Here is a 23,400-nt window from a genome sequence, read left to right as displayed (position 1 = left end):
AACATTTATTTAAATATGGATAATTTGGCCTTAGCTATTTTAGAAAAGAATATTGCACATATATTGCCCTTTTTACATGATTTGTATTATCAGATATTCTAATGTAGTGAGAAACATAGCTTACAGCCCACAATGTCCTACATATTAACTGGAGAGTTGTATGAGAATGCCTCCGCTAAGCCTCGACACATTGAAAGACCTCTATTAATTATACCAATAGGTGCTAACAATGGTTCTCATAATGTATGATAGAATGTGCTAAACTCTTTCATATTTTCTTTTTCCCAACTCAATTAAATTGAGCTTCAGATTAATCTCAACTCCTTGGATTTTCAAACACATTAGAAAAAAATATAATTTCAGATATATACAAAAATATTTAACTTAAACATATGTTTACACTTTAGGTGTTATAATAATATATTAACTTAATTATACCAAGTTTATCCTTAGTTGAGAATGCATATTTAGCATTTATCAATGTTTACCACCAGTTTATTATTTATTATACTCAAGCTAACATTTCATGACTTCATTTTATTGAGTAGCACAGTTATTACTAGAACAATGGATGTAAAAAAATAGTTAAAGATTAGAATAAGATTAAAAAGCAGATTCTTTCTGTATGAATTTATATACATTCATAGCCATGATCTGCGAACTTAGAACAATAAATAAATCATAACAAAAACTTTGAATGGCTGCAGGGAAAATATCACCATTATACCCCACATACCCAATCCCCATTATTTTACTGGCAAAAAACTTTCAATGAATTTTTTTAAACACGAGTATGAGTATTCTCCGCTGAAATAAAATAGAAAAAATAATGGCTAGGGATTTAGTCAGGAACAAACTGTAATACTGTAGGCAATAGGGACTACACCGATCCTTGTGATTTCAAGTATTCATATCGAAGCTTGAAAGGCAAACGTGACTAAGCGATAATGCGTGAACTTTACAGTAGACTAATTTAAAGTTGAAATACCTGAAAACAAAATTTATTTTAATGAATCTAGCTGTATGATTGAAATGATTTTAATAGACCTACAAATTTATTTTTCGTTGCGCACTGAATATGGTTATTGCTTATCATTTATGTACAAAGCAGTTATAGTCGCTTAGTCAAGTTTGCCTTTCAAGCGTCGATTTATTCTTAATTTCTGTAACTTCAAGCAAAGGAAATTTTGGTGTAAGACACCAGAATTCAGCTTTTAAAATATAACAAGAGCATGTTAAACTTTTTCGAAAAAAAAAAGAAAAAGAATTACAGCTGTAGTTTTGGTTTGATAAACAAAAACTTATTTACATGATTGTTACTATAAGTGGCACCGTACGACGATGAAAGCGACAAGTTTAGTTACCATTATGGAATTTCACAGCAGATGATATGTTATGTACAACAACACGGTCTAACGAAAAGAGTTTTACGTAGGTACAATATCAGATAATGACGATGAGTCAACGAGCGTTTGACAGTTGCGCCCGGCGATCGATCCTCATAACAGCGGCCGCGGCCTTTCGACAATATGCCCAAACTACAAAGCCATTTGTTTTCTTTCCAACGACGTCCCTGCGCCATTTCAACCGACATTAACGGCCTACTGCAAATTAAAGAACGTAATTTCACCGGCACCACCTATTAGATTATGGCGACCGTTGTTTCTGCATAGGCTCGTTTTTAAATATCGCAAAATCTAAAGCTTTCAACACTGCTTTGAAGTTTATCTATTTCGAAAGCCTCGCTGTGAGGCTTCAGTTACGCCTTCTGATACTTCTCGAATCCGCAATGCGGTAAAAAAAACGGCCATCACAATAATATAATGGAGGCCGTCATCACTATAAACACCGATGCATAACTTCTCCGAAATACGACCCGGAAACTGTTCCTCGTGATCTTCTGAAGGCACTCCCGACACCTTTCAATAGAAATAGCACTCACCATTGTAGATTAACTTGGATTATCTGGAGCTACACTAAAAAATCACAGACTACGCCGCAAAAGCGACCGCACGGACCGACGGCTGAAACGATACTGCCGCCCTCACTCGCGCGAGTGGCCTCGCTGAGAAACTCGGGATCGCGGTTCGGATCGAGCTCGGCCGCGAATCGTTCCGAATCGACTACTCGATTCGTCGCACTGTCATATCCGTCTTTCGTTCACGAGAAGGTTAGTTTCGCAAGCTGCAGGGCGGAAACGGTCTACACAATGATTATCCTCGGAACGTCCAAGTCCATGTTTCGGGACGCACAACACAGGATTAAATTTGCTCTGCAAAGGATAGTCGGTTTTATAAGGGGCGGGTGCGGCGGCGTAGAGCGCGAACCGGCGCGCGCCGATTGGCCGCCGCGCACCTGCAATGCGTCACTGCGGCCGCGAGCCCCACGCCAGCGAGAGCGGCGCCCGCCCGTGCCCGCTCCCGAGCGCCGCTGCCCCAGATCCGCGCCGCAGTGCCGCCCGCAGGCGCCGCTAACGAGATAACACGGGCTTCCCGACGCCGCGCCCCCACACACGCATTCCTACTGAAAGTAAACGTTGCCCTATCTTGTCGCAATATCATCTTCCGTATGATTCGCACACAATCGGAATGCCGGAAATAATAAAAAATTAAAAAACAAAAAAACAATTACCATAATTTCCTACCAATTAATATAGACAATTGAATTATGATAGTACCTACCAAAGTAATCTCTTTTATTTAAAGATACGTAAAAGCAGACTAAAAATATGAACTTGTAGATTGTTTATGATCGCTTTATTGTTTACGTGTTTATTGACCCTGAAAAATCAAACAAAGGCTTCAGGTTCGATTTAGTATCTTAAATATTTTTAGCATCTGGGGCTCTAGGTATATTTGTTCTCGTCTCGTGTATATATTTCCAGTATACATAATACAAGAAAAACCTAGCTTGACACTGTTATTTGAGGATTTTTATTTACAATGTGTGCAATGAGATGTAATTAAAAACACACGTCGGAAATATTTATGAAGCATTCATTGTAAGAACCCCGTAAGATTAGTACTAGTCACAAAGAGATTCTTATTACATTGTAGAAGATATTATAGAAACGAAAATGAATGTAATGAAAGGCATGCAGATTATAACTTTAATTTATCATTTCCATAAAAAGATTTTTTGTAGCTAAAGGGGCAATCACGAATTCTGTACTGTAAAACCTTATATTTAAATAATGTTCATTTCATCCTTTCAGATTAGATGGTTTTAAAGTTATAATATTATAATATTAAAAATTTTAACTCATTTTAAGAGAAAAAATTAATTGTCAATTTTATTAAACAATCGATTGTCGATTGTAAGTATCGATTTTATGCAAGTCAAGAAACACATCACCATTGTTTAGATGACAGTACTACCATCTGTGATTGAGTTATAGAACTAAATTGAAAAATGAAAGTTTTCCGCTAAATTGTCACAAGCTCCGTGGGCATTGTTTAATTAAAATTTACTTTTTACATTGTGAACATTAAAATACTTTGTTCGCACTTGAAGTCATCATCTAACTCGTATTTGTTTAATTATTAATTTTTTTTAGTAAATTGTTTTAAAGTTTCTTTGCGTGTATGTAAGGTTTTTGTCATTAAAATACAATATTTATGTATTAATAAAGGATTGGATTTTTTTTTTTTTTGTTGCTTAGATGGGTGGACGAGCTCACAGCCCACCTGGTGTTAAGTGGTTACTGGAGCCCATAGACATCCACAACGTAAATGCGCCACCCACCTTGAGATACAAGTTCTAAGGTCTCAAGTATAGTTACAACGGCTGCCCCACCCTTCAAACCGAAACGCATTACTGCTTCACGGCAGAAATAGGCAGGGTGGTGGTACCCACCCGCGCGGACTCACAATGTGATTTTTGGTATTTCAATATTGGCAACGATAAATGCAGTAGTGACTACCACTCACGATCTGTGTGTTTAGTGCAAGTATTTTAACGTTTTCGATAGCGTAAAAGTTAAGTCAAATTTGTATGCAGTTGGAATAGCGCGCCTAGCGGCATACGTTCCAACTCCATCTAAAGTTGAGTTAACTTTTACGCTATCGAGAAAGTTAAAAAGCTCGCACTAAGCACACTGGTGGATTATCAGATGCTTTACTTTTATACCAACACAGAATGAAAAATAAATTTACCCAACATATTCGAAATTTTTCATAGTTTTTCTAGATAAGACTTTATAATAAAAACACATTTGTATACAGTAAATAATGCTACTACAATAATGATATTATTGTTATCAATTATATAATTATACTACAGTAATACAATACAATAGTTTAATTATTGTAGTACTACATACATAACAACTACATTTTTATTTGTATCTAATTAATAATGAATATTAAAATAATAATATAATAATATGTTCGTTGTTTGTGCTCCATCCTTAGGTAGCGTCTTTTACTCGATGGCTTGTCAGGCTTGAGCCCCGCGAACTCACCTACTAGTTGGATGAATCTAGAATAACGCCTCGAGGCTACTAGAACACGTAGGAAAAAAAATATCGATGGTCTTGAAATTTTGTACATCTATTTATTGCACTTCCAGGCTTAGTATACTCCTATGATACGGTTCAAACTATATAGTATTGTATATGCTAGAGAAGCGTATATCTTGTTTCTACTAGTATTTTTTATTGTTTAGATGTATGAACGAGCTCACGGCCCGGCTGGTGTATTAGTAACAAAATGGAATTATTCTGGAATGTTCGATTGCATTCCGTTGAAATTTTAATTTGATCGATCGCTGAGGTTTTATACCGCTCGTCCTGTTAGGGGTGTACGTGCTGGTGTTTATCCGACTGTCATGACCGCTGACCGACTATCGTACTACGATGATATCTTTACTCGATTCATGGTCGACGTCAACAAATTTTTACTAGCTAACATGAGCCTACGGGCTAGTTCCACCCTCCTGTCCATTTCCTCCACAAAACACTGTGTGTTCCGGTTGGGAGTGTGGGATAGCCGTTATTCAATACAACGGATACTTGATGACGGAGGCTTCACGTCTACAGGTGGATGGCGGCAGGTATGCTGTGATGCCCATGAGGCCTGGCCGCTGCTAACACCGCGTGGCCCTTGCAATATTACGAGGAGCTGTCAAATAACTCGCCACGAATAACGATGCACGATCTTTATGTTTTAAGTAGGTTCATAATAATTTTAATTATGTTGTTTAAAAAAAAAACGTTTTGCCATACGTTTAGATGGCGTGTTCTTGAGTGAGTAATCCCATTAATTTGTTAGTGTAATTAGTGAGAGTGGGGTGCGGTTTCGGCTGCCAGTGTCATTCGGGTTCTAATAATTGCTTTAGGCGCAAACTACACTTTTAATTTTATTATGTGTGACGAACGTCACAGGGTTGTGGTAGAAATAGATTATTCATTAAAGATCCTTTGTTTTGTTTATATTAATATTATAAGACTCTTGCATTGCTATCAGTTTGGGATAGTACTGTTATTCTATCAATACAGATAAGCCTTCAATCTTACGTGTCAGGACGTGCTGAGTGTTCACGTAATCTTGAACAAAAACATGCACCAATCATTTATTATTTTTAATTTATCGTATGTTTTACATTATAAATTAAAATTGCATTATTCAACATTAAAATTTGTACTTTTGCTAGAAACATCGAAAAATTCTAAATAAAAAAGATGTTTTATGATTTTATTTTGAGTTGTTTTCAGTATTTCGGTTAAGCACAGATCCCTTCCCTATTTATTAGAGCAATTTTCAATAATGAGTTTAAGCACAGTGGTGACGGAACAAAGACATTTCGTAATATTGACGTTATGTTTGAAGAGGACACAAGTATTCAACACACTACGGACAATAGCGGTTCTTTGTGGAATCTTAGACTTGTAAACAGAAGCACGAGTAGATACCATTTAGGAAAGGAAGACAAAGAAAATATCGTCGAATTAAAGGCAATGAACCTTTATTAAAATAACTACGTAATAAAACCAAAATAATTTGTTATACGGCTTAATTTATTTTACCCATAAAAAAAAACTGGTTTGCTTCAAAACCTAATATTATAATAAAAAGGCGTTCTTCGGGAATTAGCAGGCGTGCATAGAGTAGCACATGTTGAAGCTTAATTTACTTTAAGAAGGTTTTGAGTGTCTTCAAAGTAGGTGAGCGTGTATCATGTGAGGTGTCATTTGGTTGTAGAGACTGTTAGTATGAGGCAAAAATTTGGAAGCGTATTGTAAATCACGGCCGCGGTTCCAGGTGATGACTGATGAAATGTGTCGCAACGCAGGGCGATGCAGTGGTAAAACACTGATGAAGAGATCATGTCAAGACGATGATGAGGTTTTAGCACTACCTACGGAACATGAACTAACCATTCTTTTTTTTTATTGCTTAGATTGGTGGTCGAGCTCACAGCCCACCTGGTGTTAAGTGATTACTGGAGTCCATAGACATCTACTAAATGCGCCACCCACCTTGAGATATAAGTTCTAAGGTCTCAAATATAGTTACAACGGCTGCCCCACCCTTCAAACCAAAACGCATTACTACTTCACGGCAGAAATAGGCAGGGTGGGCGATCAACCATTCGGCGATCATTAATGAACCAGAAGGCATCGGACCGTATTTTTTCGTTTTATAAAATTGGACACTACTCCTGTCCCTTTCCACTTGCTCTGAACACTCAATTTCGAAAATCTTGAGATTATTTAGCATGAAAGGGTTACAGTTAATCTGCGTCGCTGGATCAACTGGATAAAATAAACATTTTTGTTTCATTCCTAAAGATTGCATTGCTAATAAATAAATAAAAAAACAAAGCCGGCTAGTTCCTTCCGTCGCGTCCTGAGGAACGTCGCGTCTTATTTCCGGACCGGTTGTGGAGACAGCGTTAAAGTTTGCCTTCGGCTAATATTATTTTTTCGCTGACAAATTGAAGTGAAACGTTCCGCGTTCAACGCTTTGCTAGACTATTGCAATTTACAATATGATTTCAATATTTTTATTTCACAGTTGTATCCGTTTACATAATTATTAAAAAATTAAGCTGTAGTACCCTCCGAGTGACTATGTTAGAGAATCATTTGCTTATTCCTCATTTCAAGCAAAAAACGCCACGTTAACGATTATTGCTTAAGTACCAGTAGTGTAAGCCACCTTAAATACAGGCGCTGCACATGAATTAGTAGTGCTCTCCAATAAACACCTATAAGTCGTTAGGCCCTTCGGGCGGCCCGTCGGGAATCTACAGAACTTCGAAGGCATTATAGATCTTAAGGTCGAAATACTACGCCACGTCTGTCCTTCTGGCCCTCCCGCGAAAAACCTCTAAAAAGTTGGAAGTTCTCGACCGGTCGAACCACTACTTCACTCACTTGGGGGCTTTATATAACTTAAGTCCAACTTTCAGGATGGTACCCTAAAAAAATAGCGCGTATATGTCCTTATTACTGACAAGAATACACCGTTTACCATTTTCCGCGTGATAAATAATGAAATAAATTTCCAGCAACGATTCGGACAGCGTGAAATGGCCCGCCATTGTCACCCTGCAAATAACACAATACGGATGCGTCAACAATAAATTGCGTTAACGTTTATTCTCTGAGTAAAGCCTGGATCAACTTCCACCCTTGACTCTGCGTAGTACCTACCCTCTATGTGACCCTCTATAAACTACGCCGGTAATACCTGAGGTATGTTTGCGTATTACATATCATTCAGGTCCGTTTTTTCCAATACAGTGATATATAAGCTTTCAGCTTTTAGAATCTCCACTACGGTATATCTTGCATACTATAGTTGTATATATTCACATACACATAGATGTACGTGGCTACCTTTAGATGCCACCACCCATCTTCAGACATGTTAACATTAAATTACTGTTACATTCTAGAATCTAGATCAATACATTTCCCTAGCATAGTTCGTTGGTTATTCTTTTAAAATTACAATTTATTTTACGGTATCTTTCAATTTTGTTAATTTTATTCTAGCTGGCGTAATGAGTAGGTACTTTTTGTAATAAGCCTAATAATTTGGGATTTAATATGTTTGTTTATTACTTCAGAGGCAAATAGAATCTTTGTAAAGAGTTTATAGGGAATAATGGATACACAAGGTGGGTAGCGGAGTTGAGCTCATGGCGTTACGTTGTTCGTGAGCGGCAGCGACCACTTCCTCTCAGATAGGCCGCAATCTCATCTCATTTTCCACAATCGGAACTGGCTCGTGATAAGTACATGCAAAAGCTACTACGAAACGAAGACTTCAATCTTTAGTTTTACATTTGGATTTGGTCACTTATATCCAAATGCAGGAAGGGCAGCTCCTGGTTCACTGGGTGATTAATGGGTACCGTCACATATGATTTTGATTTGTGAATGTGATTTGACGTATTTCATTAGAAAGATTAGTTGGGTTGGAAGCCTGGGATTCGAATACCGTTGCATCGCTAGATACGAATGCACCGGACGTCTTATCCTTTAGGCCACGACGAGTTGAGCGTCGATCATGACTGCTACAGAGACATTTTATTAGTAAACCAGATTGTTAACTTCTTATGTGCTGTAATTTTGGTAGTTTGGTGTTACGTTAGTCTGCAATCTGAGACACGCTAGGTTTGGCTAGTAAGAATCACGTACAAATTAAAAGTCTCGTTCTGTTTAATGCGGTCTATCGAAACTTAAGCTGCTGAATCAAGGAACTAGGACATATAGGATATATGGGAATCCATTTGTCGATCCATAAGTCGTGAACAAAACGACCTGTAATAATTCCTACTATATTATGGAAGTGGAAATATTTTTACCCGTATACCAGCACACTTTCTGCAGCTCCGTACACTTACAAAGCATTTTTCAACTGTCGTATATAAACGACGATTTCTTTGCGTTATGAATGGCGCATAAACATGTGATGCAGGTCGCACGCACTAACAGGGGTAGGCAAGAAAAGCAGGTTTTATGTTAGGGTTCGTTAATGTGGGGTGACAGAATAGATTTTATAATGCTGCTCTAAGACTTATGTTTTTGCTCGTTGGACCTTTTCAGGTGCTTAGACCTGCTAAGAGTATTCTTCAAAATTAACTTTGACTAGGAATTAATTTCGAAGCTTTTTTTATTTATTGCTTAGATGGTTTATTACTGAAGCCCATAGACATCTACGACGTAAATGCGCCACCCACCTTGAGATATAAGTTCTAAGGTCTCAAGTATAGTTACAACGGCTGCCCCACCATTCAAACCGAAACGCATTACTGCTTCACGGTAGAAATAGGTAAGGTGGTGGTATCTTCCCTCGCGAACTCACAAGAATTCCTACCACCAGTAATTACGGAAATTCAAATTTGCGGGTCGTTGTGAGCTAAAGGACGAGACCCCTGGCATGTGGTGTGGTGCAATCTAAAACTCATTCGGACCGCCATCGTGATCAAGGAATAACATTCATATTTTTCAATTAATGCTCTCTTGCAATTGCTCGGTGGGACAGAGAGCTTCCGCAGTACTATGCCATTGCGTTCTGTTCTGGACTAAGTTGTTTCCGTCGACTCAAGTCATCAGCCCGACCGTCTTCAGTTCTTCTGCACATGCCCACGTTTCCATTTCCCCTGTGGAGTTCATTCCATATCCTAGGAATATAGCTCGAAGGGCGAGACCGATCCACGTTCACTTTAATTCCTTGATTTAGTTAGTTCCTCCACATACCATCATTGGAGATCTATAAGAAGGAATAATAAAAAATAATAAAATATACCTAGAGTAATTTCATTGACATTTTGTACGTAACCATTTTTAAACTTGAGCCTGATTCTTACGTATTTATGAACGGAAACCAAATGAATGTGCCGTTTATTTAGAATCCTAAGCATGCGAATGAGCCGCACCACGCATTCGAAGTGCGACAGACCCGGAATCCTTATCTATACGAATTATATTCAGTGCGTCATAAACATATGATGAAGTATTCTATGTTCATTTTTTACAGCATTCAAACTTAAGTTCTAATTCCTGTAGTTTAAGGTTTATATTTAAGAAATGGATAGTGCAGAGATAGGACTAAATGGTTCTGAATTTGAGGGTACAGCTTTATGGAGCTCAATGCTACGTGCCTGTCGCATAAACACATCAGGGGATGAATGAAGACTGCGGGAGCTGTCTGCTTTAACTAGATAATAAATTATTTTAATGTCCTATAACGAATAACTATATATTTTATGTTAGTATAAAATATTGTAGATCGTCAAACCTTTTCAGAGGTAAAAATTCTAGTAAAAATGTAATGCAATATTTGTCTTTTTCTTCTTCAAATAACTACAAAACATTTTCTGCTTTGATGTTCTCGAAAGAATAGAAAATTCTAGAAGGGCTCTTTTATATTTAGTCATACCCTGCGCATTTAACATAGTTGGTTTTTAATTATTATTGCAAACTGTACATTTACTTTTCAACAATTTTCACTGGTGGTAGGACCTCTTGTAAGTCCGCCGGGTAGGTACCACCACCTCACCTATTTCTGCCGTGAAACAGTAATGCGTTTCGGTTTGAAGGGTGGGGCAGCCGTTGTAACTATACTGAGATCTTAGAACTTATCTCAAGGTGGGTGGCGCGTTTACGTTATAGATGTCTATGGGCTCCAGTAACCACTTAACTCCAGGTGGGCTGTGAGCTCGTCCAACCATCCAAGCAATAAAAAAAAACAAAACACGGTAGTGTGTGTAATGTTTTCTTTTTCACAATTGACAATTTACAAAGAGTATATATATACGTATGTGTTGTGTCAAATACACGGTAGTGTGTGTAATGTTTTCTTTATTGATTTAATGTATTTTAAATGCATTTTTTTTTTTAAATATTAGCATTCTGCACTTCTTCTCTACATTCTCTATAAGTGTGGGAAATTTTATACTCCTCCGTCCGGGCAATTTTCGTAAAAAGGGATACAAAGTTTTTGATTCACGTAGATATCACATATAGATAGTAGATATTGCAATACGCGTCAGGATGAAATCAGTCCTAGTTGGCTAGTCATCAATCTAAATAACAATATAAATGCTAAATTGAAAGTTATTTGCAAGTTAATGTTAACGTGTGGCCGCAGTTAGTTCTGGTACCAAGTCTTGCATGCTAATGAACTCTGGGTAATTGCACCCACAGCTCCACGTTTTGAATAATAATTAATATGCACATTTCATTAAGCTCGATAAGAGTTACGACTTGGGGTGGGTTTTTCTGAAAACGAATTACAAAATAAAAACTGTACGTTATTGGTCGTTTTTTCTTCATTTAAATATTATTAAAATCTTTGTACTCGTATTTAGGTGTGATGTTTTTGAAGTTGTCGTGGCCTAACGGATAAGACGTCCGGTGCATTCGTGTTGAGCGATGCACCGGTGTTCGAATCCCAGGCGGGTACCAATTTTTCTAATGAAATATGTACTCAACAAATGTTCACGATTGACTTACACGGTGAAGGAATTGTGTAATAAATTCAAACCCGCAAAATTATAACTTGCGTAATTACTGGTGGTAGGACCTCTTGTGAGTCCGCACGGCTAGGTACTTATTTATTTATTTATTTATTTAAATAAGTACTGCCACATCACAAACATCTAACATTGAAAATAAATTTAAACTATTTAATTTATGGCCTGATGCATGTGACAACAATGGCGTACATAGCATTGGCAATTCATCGGCTCGAAAATGGAATACAATAATAACAATAATAATTAAAAAAAACAGTACTATTTGTTGAAATATTAATAAAAATGTCATGTCATATCGAAAAGAAGAAAAGAAGAAATGTTAATATAATGTCAAGTAACAACAAGTCAGTTATAGAACAAGAAATGATCAACGATTAAAGTTAAAGTTAAGGTCCCTTTTCATCTTTTCCTATTCTGTCCTTAAATACACGCAACTTGTCGTGGAACACATCAAGATCGGGCATCACTGTGATAAGGGAATGATACTCATCAATTATTCTACGGAGAGGTGCCTGCCGTCCCAAATTAGATTTTACAGGTGGGGTGTAGAAAATATATTTGAGTTTCCCGCGAGGATAGGTACGGGGAACCCTTAAAGGCATGTTCTCTAGAAAGTAGCTGCACTGATATTGACCGCTTACGACTTTGTGGAAGAAGGACATGTCCAATAAAAGTCTCCGTTCACGAAGAGAACACATTCGAAACCTAATTAGGCGCTCTTTGTAAGGATTTCTGTGCGAAAAACCGCTAGAATTATAAGCTAAATGCCTAGTGAACGCTCTTTGAATGCTCTCAACGCGTTGCGAATGCACGGCATAATACGGATTCCATACAACGCTGGCGAACTCAAGATGACTGCGCACCAAGGTTTGGTAAAGCAAGATTTTGGTGCGCTGACGCCTAAATCCGCCCGAGTTACGTTTCAAAAATCCGAGCATTTGAGCTGCTTTTGTGACAGACTTGTTAATGTGCGAGGTGAATTTAAGTTGACTGTCAACTATCACGCCAAGATCTCGGATTTCGTTAACTTCTGCCAGTGCTGTACCATCAAGCTTATATTCCGTAGCAAGTTGCTTTCTTTTTCTAGTAAATTTAATGTGAAAGCATTTATTTGCGTTGAGTGTCATACTGTTACAGCGACACCATTGTAGGATCGCATCTAGGTCACTTTGCAATTGGCGACAGTCGACAACAGAAACTATGGTTTTGTATATCTTGAGGTCATCGGCAAATAGTGACACCTTACAGTGACTTACTTTATCGACTATGTCGTTAATAAAGATTATGAAAAGAAGGGGTCCCAAATGTGATCCCTGGGGCACACCGGTATCTGCAAAATAAGTTTTTGAGTTAAATCCATTTACAGACACCGACTGAGGTCTCTGTTGCAAGTAAGACTCGAACCATTTCAAAAGTGGGCCATCCACACCGAACCCATACAATTTCCTCAAAAGAATTGAATGGTTAACTCGATCAAAAGCACTGCTAAAGTCGGTGTAGATGGCGTCAACCTGCCTGCCTGAGTCAACTTCATTAGACACATTGGAAATATAAGGGACCAAGTTAGTGACGATTGAGCGACCACGTCTAAAACCGTGCTGTGAATCTGAGATGCTACTGTCCACAAGCCGAAAGATTACAGGATAGACAATCGATTCAAATAGTTTAGAGAAGCAAGACAGGATGGAAATAGGGCGATAGTTTTTAACGTCAGAATTTTCTCCTTTCTTAAAGACTGGTACAATGCGCGCTTTTTTCCACTCGGACGGAAATGTCCCATCCGCTAATGATCGGTTAAATATTAAGGACAGAGGCAGAGCTACAGCAGAGCCGCATCTTTTCACAAATACCGGCGGAATCCCATCCGGGCCAGCACCCTTCGCAGAGTCGATCTTTTTGATCGCTTTAAGCACCTCAATTTCTTCGATAGCCAATGAACACAACATCCGTTGTGGGGACCCGCAGCACTGAGATTCAAGCGTAAAGTTATCCGGAGGCGTTGAGCTGGGCAAGTAAATTGAGGCAAAATGTTCTGCAAAAAGATTCACAATGTCAGGGCCTGTTTTTACTACCTGATCTTTCAAATTCATAGATGCAGGTATGGATGAGTCACTACCTCTTTTATGTTTAATAAAGCTCCAGAAAAGCTTAGGGTTTTTAGGGATATTAGCTTCGATGTTATTCCTATAATCTGAATAGCATTTATCGTACATTGTGTGGCATCTAGAGCGGAGCAGACGGTATTCAATTTCGTCTCTAGGGTTTCTGTATTTTTTGAACCTTTTCCGAATTTTTTCCTTTTCTTGTAATAGTTTGATGAAGGAGGTGCTGAACCATTTAGGGAACTTAGATTTATTAAGGGTTTGTTTCGGCACATATTCTTCTAAGAGATCGTCCACTATTTTGTAAAATTTTATCAGCATTAAATCAATATTTTCACAGCCCGATAACTTTGTTTGCCAATCAACACCTTTCAGATTTTTAACTATGGATGGATAATCTGCTCTATAGAAGTTATATCTAGGCTTGCATTTGGGCTTAAGATAGACAAGTTTATTGTAGGGCAAATTCAACAGTAGATTAGGATGCTGCTTATAAAATTTGCTCAGCTCGCTCGAAGGGCTCACAACATATGCATCTCGGCAGCTGGTTATAACCAAATCTAAAAACCTGTTGTCACTATTTGCAATTGCATTGACTTGAAAGAGATTGTTAATGAAAACAAAGTCAGTAATAGAATGTCCCAGAGGAGAGTTATGGTTTGAGGGTACCATATAATTACTATCCTTATGAGGGTCCCAACTAATAAAACCCAAGTTAAAATCACCTAAAATAACAAGATCATCGGCCCGATCGGCAATGTTATCTGCGCTATCTAAAAAATACTTGAGAGTTTCGGTTTTAACTGGTGGAGGAAGATATACAACGCATATAGCAAGCTTCCTAGTACTTGAGCCAATGTTAATATGCAAAGTGACCCACAAGTCCTCCACATTTGTTTCCCAACTCTTGACACGAGCAGACGGTATGTCCCTAGAAACAGCTAAGAGCACCCCACCGCCGTCTTTTTTAGAATTACCACTGCTTGATCGGTCCCGGCGATAAACAATGTATCTATCATCGATCAGTTCGTGATTAGAAATATTTGAGTTGAGCCAGGTTTCAGTAAATGCAATAATCTTATAATTCAACGTCAGAATATTTTTTGAAACCTCGTTAGTCTTAGTTCTAAGGCCCTGCACATTCTGGTAGTATATGTCAAGCATTGCGATCATCAAATACACCAATTCATTATTAGCAAAATACATTAACAACTTATACTAAAAGCTTAAGACTATCCACATTTTTAATTGCTATAGCTTGATGTTCCACTGTTTTCCGAGCAAAAATTCGCCCATTGCGAACCCATACAAATTTATAAGACATTTCCCGGGCTTTTATACGAGTTGCAGCGTGGAGCGATTTAAGTGCCGGAGTCAAATGTTCCGAAACGTAGACAGGGCTTACAGTTCCTCCAATTCCAAGATGCTGTGTACAAAGCTTCTTCTCGGGATCCTTATGATTAAATTTACTGACCGCGGCCAAAATGCTATCACGGGAACGAGGACTGCGTAGCTTAACAATCACTGGCCGAGGACGTGGATTGTCATTACTAATTTTAGCAACTCTGATAGCACGTTGGATATCTTCGTTAGTGAGCGGATTTTCAATAACTTTGGATAATTGAATGACGGTAGTGACCAAATTCTCAGATCGACTTTCCGGGATACCATTTATTTCAATATTTGATTCTCTCATATGTAGTTCAACAACGTTCAGCCTAGCAGTGAGATCTCTAATGGTTGTTTTAAGCCTCTCGTTATCACATTTTAGTTCAGTGATAGTTGAAGTTTCACTTTCGAATTTAGATTTCATCTCTTCATACTTTGTGCTCATAAATTCAAGAGAGTCTCGGAAACCATCTATCTTGTCGAGCACATTTTTAAACTCGGTCACTACAATTTTTTTAATGGTGGTGTTCAAGGCGGTAGATATTTCCTGTTGTAGAATCCCACGTAGCCTATTTTCAGTAACATAATTAGGTTCCAGGAGTTGTGACGATCGCGGCAGCGGCTCAAGAGATGGTTGCGGTTGCAATTTCGGCGGCGACTTCTGAGATGATTGCGTTGCTGCTTTCTGTGATGGCTTTGGCGGTAATTTCTGCTGCTGTTTCTGCAGTGGCCTCTGCGATGGTTTCGGTGATGATTTCGTGGGCCTTTTGCGGACAGTGACATTGGATTGTCCCTGTACATCCTCTTCTTGACTTTTTGTGTCCGAGTATGGAGTCGAACGCACAGGAGTGTTAATGTTGCCAGTTTTTGGCTCCTTGCTGCAGCATTCAGGACACTTCCATGACGCTTTATGTTTAGCGTCCATTAGCTCATAATCAAAGGAGGCAACATTTGCACAAACAAGGTCATATTTAGCCTTACATCTGCAGCATCCAAGACAAGGGTCGCCGCCGAGAACATCACGACATCCAGAACATTCATCAATCGATGCCATTGCGGTTAGGTTGTTTGAAAATAACAATATATAAGAAAAGAAAAAAGAAAAGAAGAACCCAAAAAGTCAATGTCAATAGTGAGATTCGAACCGGCGCCACACCGCGCACAATTGTACGACCCGGCCGTTTCTAAATATGGGCTATTAGTATATTACAAATTACGGTGAAAAACAGTTCTATTAGTGGCAAGTTTATACGCAGAAATAATGCAGTGACAAGGTAGATTTAAAAATTTAGTAATTTGCAATATCACTTTGTTTGAGTCTCACTCTTCCACTGATTCCAATCAATCACCACTATTATCTTGCACACAAATGTTAAAGTCAGCCACAATTCATCAATTTATTTAACAATAGACACAGTTTCAAAGCTTGATATTACACCGTTTACACAAACATCCAAGTCTAGGATAAGTGAATTGAAAATTTTAAAGTGTTCTATGATTGTTCTAAGTGTTCCGTTAAATATTTCTCATATAGAATGTCCACAATTCTTCTTTTCTTCAAATTCGACTTGCGGAAAGTATTCGGCGATAAGCAAATTTCGTCTTCATCAAGTATTGTAGGTATATAAATTAAGAATAAGCAGTGAATTAATTTAGTGCGTAGCCGTTTTTCTCGATGTGAGTATTTATTTCCAGGTATCTCAAGCACATACCGTACTGGATGGAATAATTTTAAACGGTTATTTATAAATGTTGTTAACTTATTGTAATGATTATACGTGCGCGCGCTAAGAGACGTCCGTACAGGTCAATTCACAATTCACTTTTTCAGGTACCACAACCCTGCCTCTTTTTGCCGTGAAGCAGTAATGCGTTTCGGTTTGAAGGGCGGGGCAACCGTCGTACTGTAAAAACTTACCCCCGTATCTTTAGTCGTTCACACGAGCTTAACTCGACTCGACTCAACCTCCAACGCGCGTTTTGGTATGCTTAGTCGTAAAAATAAACTACACTCAAACGTCCTTGGAAAATAATAATTTTTCTAACCGGAGTGGAGTAAACGAACTGTCAAGTCAAGGTTACTACCATTATATTATATTATATTATATTTATTATATTATATTTATTAAAATAAAGTCAATGTGATTATAAGTTTTATTTATATAATAATAAACTGGTGGTTGTGGAAAAGTACTTCAACAACACGATGCAATCAAAATCACACAAAAACGGCGAATAAAAATACAAAACCGGGTCCGAAATCTAAAATAATAATGGGTTAGAAAATAATAATACACTTTCAAATGTACCGCACGCACACATATTTACGAATAACTCAGCAACTAAAACATCAAACAAGTTCAATGCTTCTAGTGTTAAACAGACAGCGGCAGCTTGACTTTGACCTTAAGCAATGACCATAGACTACAGAACTCTATGGGCAAACCCATCAAAATGCTAGCTTGATAAAATTTTCCTCAAACTGATGTTGTCGTGGTGACGCAATAACACGACTCTACCTCACTCGAGGACAGTTGAGGAGTATTGTAATGGTCGACTAAAAATACCAAACTCGAGTAAGTTTGGGAGAAATGCTCGAGCATCATCGGATGAGTTAAGAGTGGAGGACTATTTGACGAAACGTCTAAAGATACGGGCATGAGACCTTAGAACTTATAATATCTCAAGGTGGGTGGCGCATTTACGTTGTAGATGTCTGTGGGCTCCTATAACCACTTAACACCAGATGGGCTGTGAGCTCATCCACGCATCTAAGCAATAATTTTTCACATATCTAAGCAATAAAAAAAATTTGCTTACATATATCACTTGTTAATAGTCAACGCAGCTATTGATCAGAACGTACATGCAAGACAGACTAGAATGACCTATTATAACCAGTTCCTCGTGAACTTTGGTTAGGAGAAGTAGCTCAGTATTTCAACAAAAATTTTAATTATTAATTTATATCGTTATTCATCAAGGCCAATCCCGAAAACCTTTGTCTATCGGCTTAATAAATATAAAGTATTTACTTTACGTTCCGGATCACGACTATATGGTATACAAATCGTCTGAAATTTATAGCAAAATAAAATAAACGCGGGAATGTATCATAAAAGTGTTTTTGTAACATTTCGGATGGGGAATTGTAATGGCCTCACGCTTCCACAAAGGGATGAGTTACGATTGTCAAGTCTGAATGAACGGAGCCTCTGAGCTGTGGATTTTATTCGCTTAGCAATAAAAACGTCTACGTTATCTATGGTAGCTGCCAGTTATGTTTCAGTTCTGACATATTACCATAATAATATGATGATCGTCTGCCCGGACCTATTACAGCAGTGGGCCGTGATTTGAGCATGTGCGGATCGGTACTAACACTCTGTCTGTGTCGGCTGTTCTGAAGGAACAAACCGCAACAGCTAAGACTTTGACTTAAAGTATTAAGGTAAAAGGCAGTCCGACGTGTGTCCGTGAGCTCAGTGGTAGCCACTAAACATCAGATGGTTCGGGAGTTCCCTATTTCAACTTATAAACAAAATCTAAAAGTTAGGTATAATAGTTGTCTATACTTAATATTATAAAGTTAAAGAGTTTGTTTGTTTGAACGCGCTAATCTCAGGAACTACTGGGCCGATTTGAAAAACTCTTTCAGTGTTAGATAGCCCATTTACCGAGGAAGGCTATAGGCTATATAACATCACACTAAAACAAGCGGAGCACCAATAAAGAATGTTTCAAAATCGGAGTTTTTTTCCCTTTTGAGAGCTTCTGCTGCGTGCGCTGCAGAAACGATTAAAGTTTCGCTAAAATAATGTATGACAGAATTGTTCCCTTTTAAAAGATCTAAAGAAAAGTCCGCGACAGCATATGTCTATATGTTAAGGTCACTATAACTTTTTTATGTTGACCAAATTTGTTCTAAAATAAAGCAATAATTGTGAACTATTCTCCGCGGACGAAGTTGCGGGCTAAAGCAATTTTTTTAATAAAAATTAAGCGAGAAAGGTTTATTCCGTAATTTTTCGTTTTAATAAAAAGCAAGATACAATAAGCAGATTATAGAGTACAATAACATGAATCAAGTCTTACAGAGGATGCGAGGGAAGAGGCTACCCTCTTATTTTATTACCCCCCTTTGGGTAGTGCCGCGCATGCGCTCTAACACAGCGTCTGTAACTAGGCGTCGAAGATTTCGATTGTAGATGAAAAATGGACGAGCCTTGAATTGCAAAGAAAATTTTACAAATTGAAGCCGGTTGAAAGTTTCGTTAGCTTAGAAGGATCATGTGGGACCATACAGAGAGCTAATGCGGCGCTAACTTCATGGTAGTGAAGACAGCTTGAAGTATGGGGAGGCGTGTTACCTATTAGGTTGCAGTGAAACTTTACTCATACTTTGAATGAATGAAGAACAGACATTTACGCGTACAATTAGTATAAACGACGTGTCTTCGTAATTACCTATTATATAAGAACATACTTTTTGAATTGCTACAGTTTGGAATTGAGATAATAAAATGTAAGAATTAGGTACATAAAATATAAGTTCGAAATGGCAATAGCTTTGAAGTAGCAAAAATCGACTTGTTTTATTGCCGCGCGCGTGATACTGGATGCCATATCCGGGACTATGTCGATCGTTGTAATTTAGCAAACATCTCAACGCCCACATTTCGCCATGTTCTGGCTTATTAAGTTTTCATTTTGAAGTTTCCTCGGTTCACGGTAATAGTCGAGTTATGTTGCAACTAAATTGAGTAATGAACTTATTCATATTCCGTTTATAGATGATTGAGTAGAAATAATGTGAGTGGATCTATGACGTGTGGCGCGCGTACCTTAGAAGTACAAGTAAACGTGAAGTTGAGCTTCAATCAAATTTATTGTCACAAAAACATATAAATAATATCGAGGGGCGAAAGACTATCTGTACTGGTTTAGAATAGTTGGGTATTTGAATGTATTAAGTTTTTATTATTTTATTTTTTTTATTACTTAGATGGGTGGACGAGCTCACAGCCCACCTGGTGTTAAGTGGTTACTGGAGCCCATAGACATCTACAACGTAAACGCGCCACCCACCTCGAGATATAAGTTCTAAGGTCTCAGTATAGTTACAACGGCTACCCCACCCTTCGAACCGAAACGCATTACTGCTTCACGGCAGAAATAGGCAGGGCGGTGGTACCTACCCGTGCGGACTCACAAGAGGTCCTACCACCAGTGATTACGCAAATTAGAATTTTGCGGGTTTGATTTTTATTACACGATGTTATTCCTTCACCGTGGAAGTCAATCGTGAACATTTGTTGAGTACGTATTTCATTAGAAAAATTGGTACCCGCCTGCGGGATTCCAACACCGGTGCATCGCTACATACGAATGCACCGGACGTCTTATCCTTTAGGCGACGACGACTAGTCAGGTTTAGGTGAATACTAATGAAATCCGGTAGTTATTCGCTTTGAGTGTCACCAAACGTATGAAAAATATAAATTTCTTGAAACTAATTTCATTTTACCTATAGTGCTTTTGTGATCTTACTATATCGAGGGGTGAAAGGCCTTGGCTTAAGCGACATTACACTTAATACGCGACATTTATTTAGCTTTTTAATTAAAGGTGCAATTTATTTGGTATTAGCATTAACAGTTCGATGTTTTGAATTGAACTTCTATTAAGTTTACTCCATTAAAATACTTAACTGAAGAAGTTTTTTGTTATGATATTTTTTCCAAGCTTTAAATTTAAAATGTTTCTCGTGTAAAGTTGCAAAAATGTCGCTTGAACCAAATAGCCTTTCACCCCTCGATATATTTGTGAGTTTCACAATCTATTCCGATTTTTCTTAAATAACGGAAGAACCTATTTTAGTACCTATTGTTTACGTTTTTTATTGCTTAGGTGTGTGGACGAGCTCACGGCACACCTGGTGTTAAGTGGTTACCGGAGCCCATAGACACTTACAATGTAAAAGCCGCCACCCACCTTGAGATATAAGTTCTAAGGGTCTCAACTTATAGTTACAACGGCTGCCCCACCTTTCAAACCGAAACGCATTACTCCTTCACGGTTGAAATAGGTCGCGTATATCTACTAATAGTTAAGACGTAAAGATGAGTTCATAGTCCAGCAGATATTAAGCAGTACCCGAACTACAATGATGTTGACTTAATTTTTATCCAATTAGTTGCATTGTCGCTTTAAAATAAAATTAATTAATACAATTAAGGTAATAAATCACTGATCTTGAATTAAACTTAATTGAAGAAAGGAAAGGTTAAATATTCCAAGCCGGATATACGTAATGATTAATGACATCACTGTTATTAAGACAAAGACAGCGAGGATTTCTGCTTACGGCAAAATTTAACTTAGCCAGGAACTGCGGGGGTATTTAATCCTAAGAAGCTTCAGAACCGTTCTTAACGGGCCGTTGAATATTTACTCGGACTTACGTAGTCAGCAGCACAGTGTAGGGAGTCAGATATAACAGATATCCTATTTGTGAGATATCTTTAACTGTTTGTAAACACATGTCGACGTTGAGACGAGGTAACAGGATTCCGTTGCCGTGTTCATTTGCTATTTATTACATCAGTATGCTTAGTGCGAGTTTCTTAACGTTCTCGATAGCGTAAAAGTTAAGCCAATTTCGTATGCAATTGTGTACATATATAGCATCTCGGGTACTACCGATCGTATTGTTTGTAAATAAAGTGCCAATTGCTACCTCCTTAACGCGCCTCATGTTCAGATTCGCATCTGACGTCCATGAATCAAATATATCACCCAGTTGACTTTATTAAAGAGTTACGCACTAGTTATTATTTCTTATTCTAAATAACATAACTATATAGTTCAAAAACTAAAAAAAGTCATCTAATTAGTAAAACGAACTAATATTTTTTTTTGTTTTCCGGTCAGGGTATTAGAGCGAAGTCAGCGAAGTGTAAGACTATTGTATTATCATCGGTCCTTTATGCGTGTGCAAATTTTCATGCTAATCTGATGTCTTGACGTTGAAAGATTCAGTTACACGAAAACAGATATACATACATACCAAGCTAATAAAGGCGTATTATAAAGTCTATTATAGCTTTACGTTAACTTTACGAACGACGACTGCATTTGACTTCAACTGTGTCAAGCAACATCATTATGGTACATACATTATACTCGTAGTAGGCAGTAACTTGGCTCTGCCCCTGGCCTTGCTGACGTCCGTGGGCGACGGTAACCACTCACAATCAGGTGGGCCGTACGCTCGTCTGCCCATAAAGGCAATTAAAAAAGTACTCATAAATTTCTGCCGGAACAAGGAGCTGATGCCTCAATAGTACCAGGCGGAAACATAAATATAATTACACATCACCGTGCGGAAACTAGAAGTGACTTAGTTTATTGCAGTTACGAGGGTATGATTATTGTTTTTTTTTTTTTTTTTTTTTTTTTTTTTATGATTGAATGATTACTGGTGGCCCGGAGGCCTTTCCAGTTTCACCAGGACAGGTGGGCGAGCAAAGGCTCAGCCAGAAAGGGTGGGATTTAGTAACAGCTGCCCGAGCGCCTCCGAAGGAGACCTAACAACCCAATAGCAGCTGCTTCGCGAATGAATCTACTACCGGATCGGAATAGCGACCCGCTGAGAAGATCCGGCGAGAAACTCAGCGGGCCGATGCGTGGGTTAGGTTGCACGTCGACCTCTTTGTCGAGTTCGACGAGTACGGTTACCGGGGTCCCTAAGCCTACTCCTAATGTTAGAGCTGAAGGCGTCAAACGAGGGTATGAACAACGCGCCCGCCAGTGTAGTGACCGCACGGCGTGTAGTGGTGGCCCCGTACGGTTAGGTACCACTCTCCTGCCTAATACTACCGCGAAGCAGTCATGCATGTATACGGGTTTGACAATCGTTACACCATAAAGTTGAGTCTACCAACTCGTATGTTAAAACCAGTGCTAGTTTCTTGTGATGTCTGTGGACTACACAAACCGTTTTCGCTCTGAGTTCGTTTACTCATGATGTCTGAAAAACGCAACACTGACCTTAAGCTTCCGGTACAATTCTTTAACATAGCCCCTGTAGCATTCACCGGACATATTTTGTACCTACCTATCGAATTCCTGATTGTGAGGTAGATATGTAGTATTCATCTTGTAATCCCTAGCTGGTTGGTATAGCCATCTTGCCTGTTTCATCTGTCGTGAAGTAAGTACGTATACGTTCTAGTTGAAATAGTAGTGCCGCTTTATCAGTACAAATATGATTTTAATTTTATGCTTTAAGTTGAGCAGGGATCTCCGATCTCCGTTATGGTGTCTACGGGCCGCAGCAATCGCCAGGGGCGCTGAGCGTTGTCTTCTGTGCGTGTGTTTGTCCCTGAACTCCTCCTAAGCGGCTGGACCGATT

The 23,400-nt window shown here is 38.4% G+C and overlaps 1 protein-coding gene and 1 non-coding gene across 3 annotated transcripts in view; both read right to left on the bottom strand.

The window, feature by feature from the left end:
• The window catches only part of LOC692927 (calmodulin), a 36,684-nt gene extending 34,368 nt beyond the window's left edge, over positions 1-2,316 (bottom strand). Inside the window, exon 1 of one of the 2 annotated variants that reach the window (XM_062675125.1) lies at positions 1,365-2,316. In XM_062675125.1, coding sequence (XP_062531109.1) covers positions 1,365-1,367 — 3 coding nt within the window. In that variant the 5' untranslated portion in view covers positions 1,368-2,316. 2 annotated transcript variants of the gene reach the window in all.
• Positions 2,317-17,450: 15,134 nt separating this feature from the next.
• On the bottom strand, positions 17,451-17,523 carry Mir2816-3 (microRNA mir-2816-3). The gene has a single exon (NR_107414.1). It is a non-coding gene; the product is annotated as a microRNA mir-2816-3 (primary transcript).
• Between the last annotated feature and the right edge of the window lie 5,877 nt (positions 17,524-23,400).

Source organism: Bombyx mori, chromosome 23 (assembly GCF_030269925.1).
Source record: "Bombyx mori chromosome 23, ASM3026992v2".
Lineage (NCBI taxonomy): Eukaryota > Metazoa > Arthropoda > Insecta > Lepidoptera > Bombycidae > Bombyx > Bombyx mori.
The sequence above is the reverse complement of the archived record's forward strand: the minus strand, read 5'-3'. Positions and strand labels throughout refer to the sequence as shown.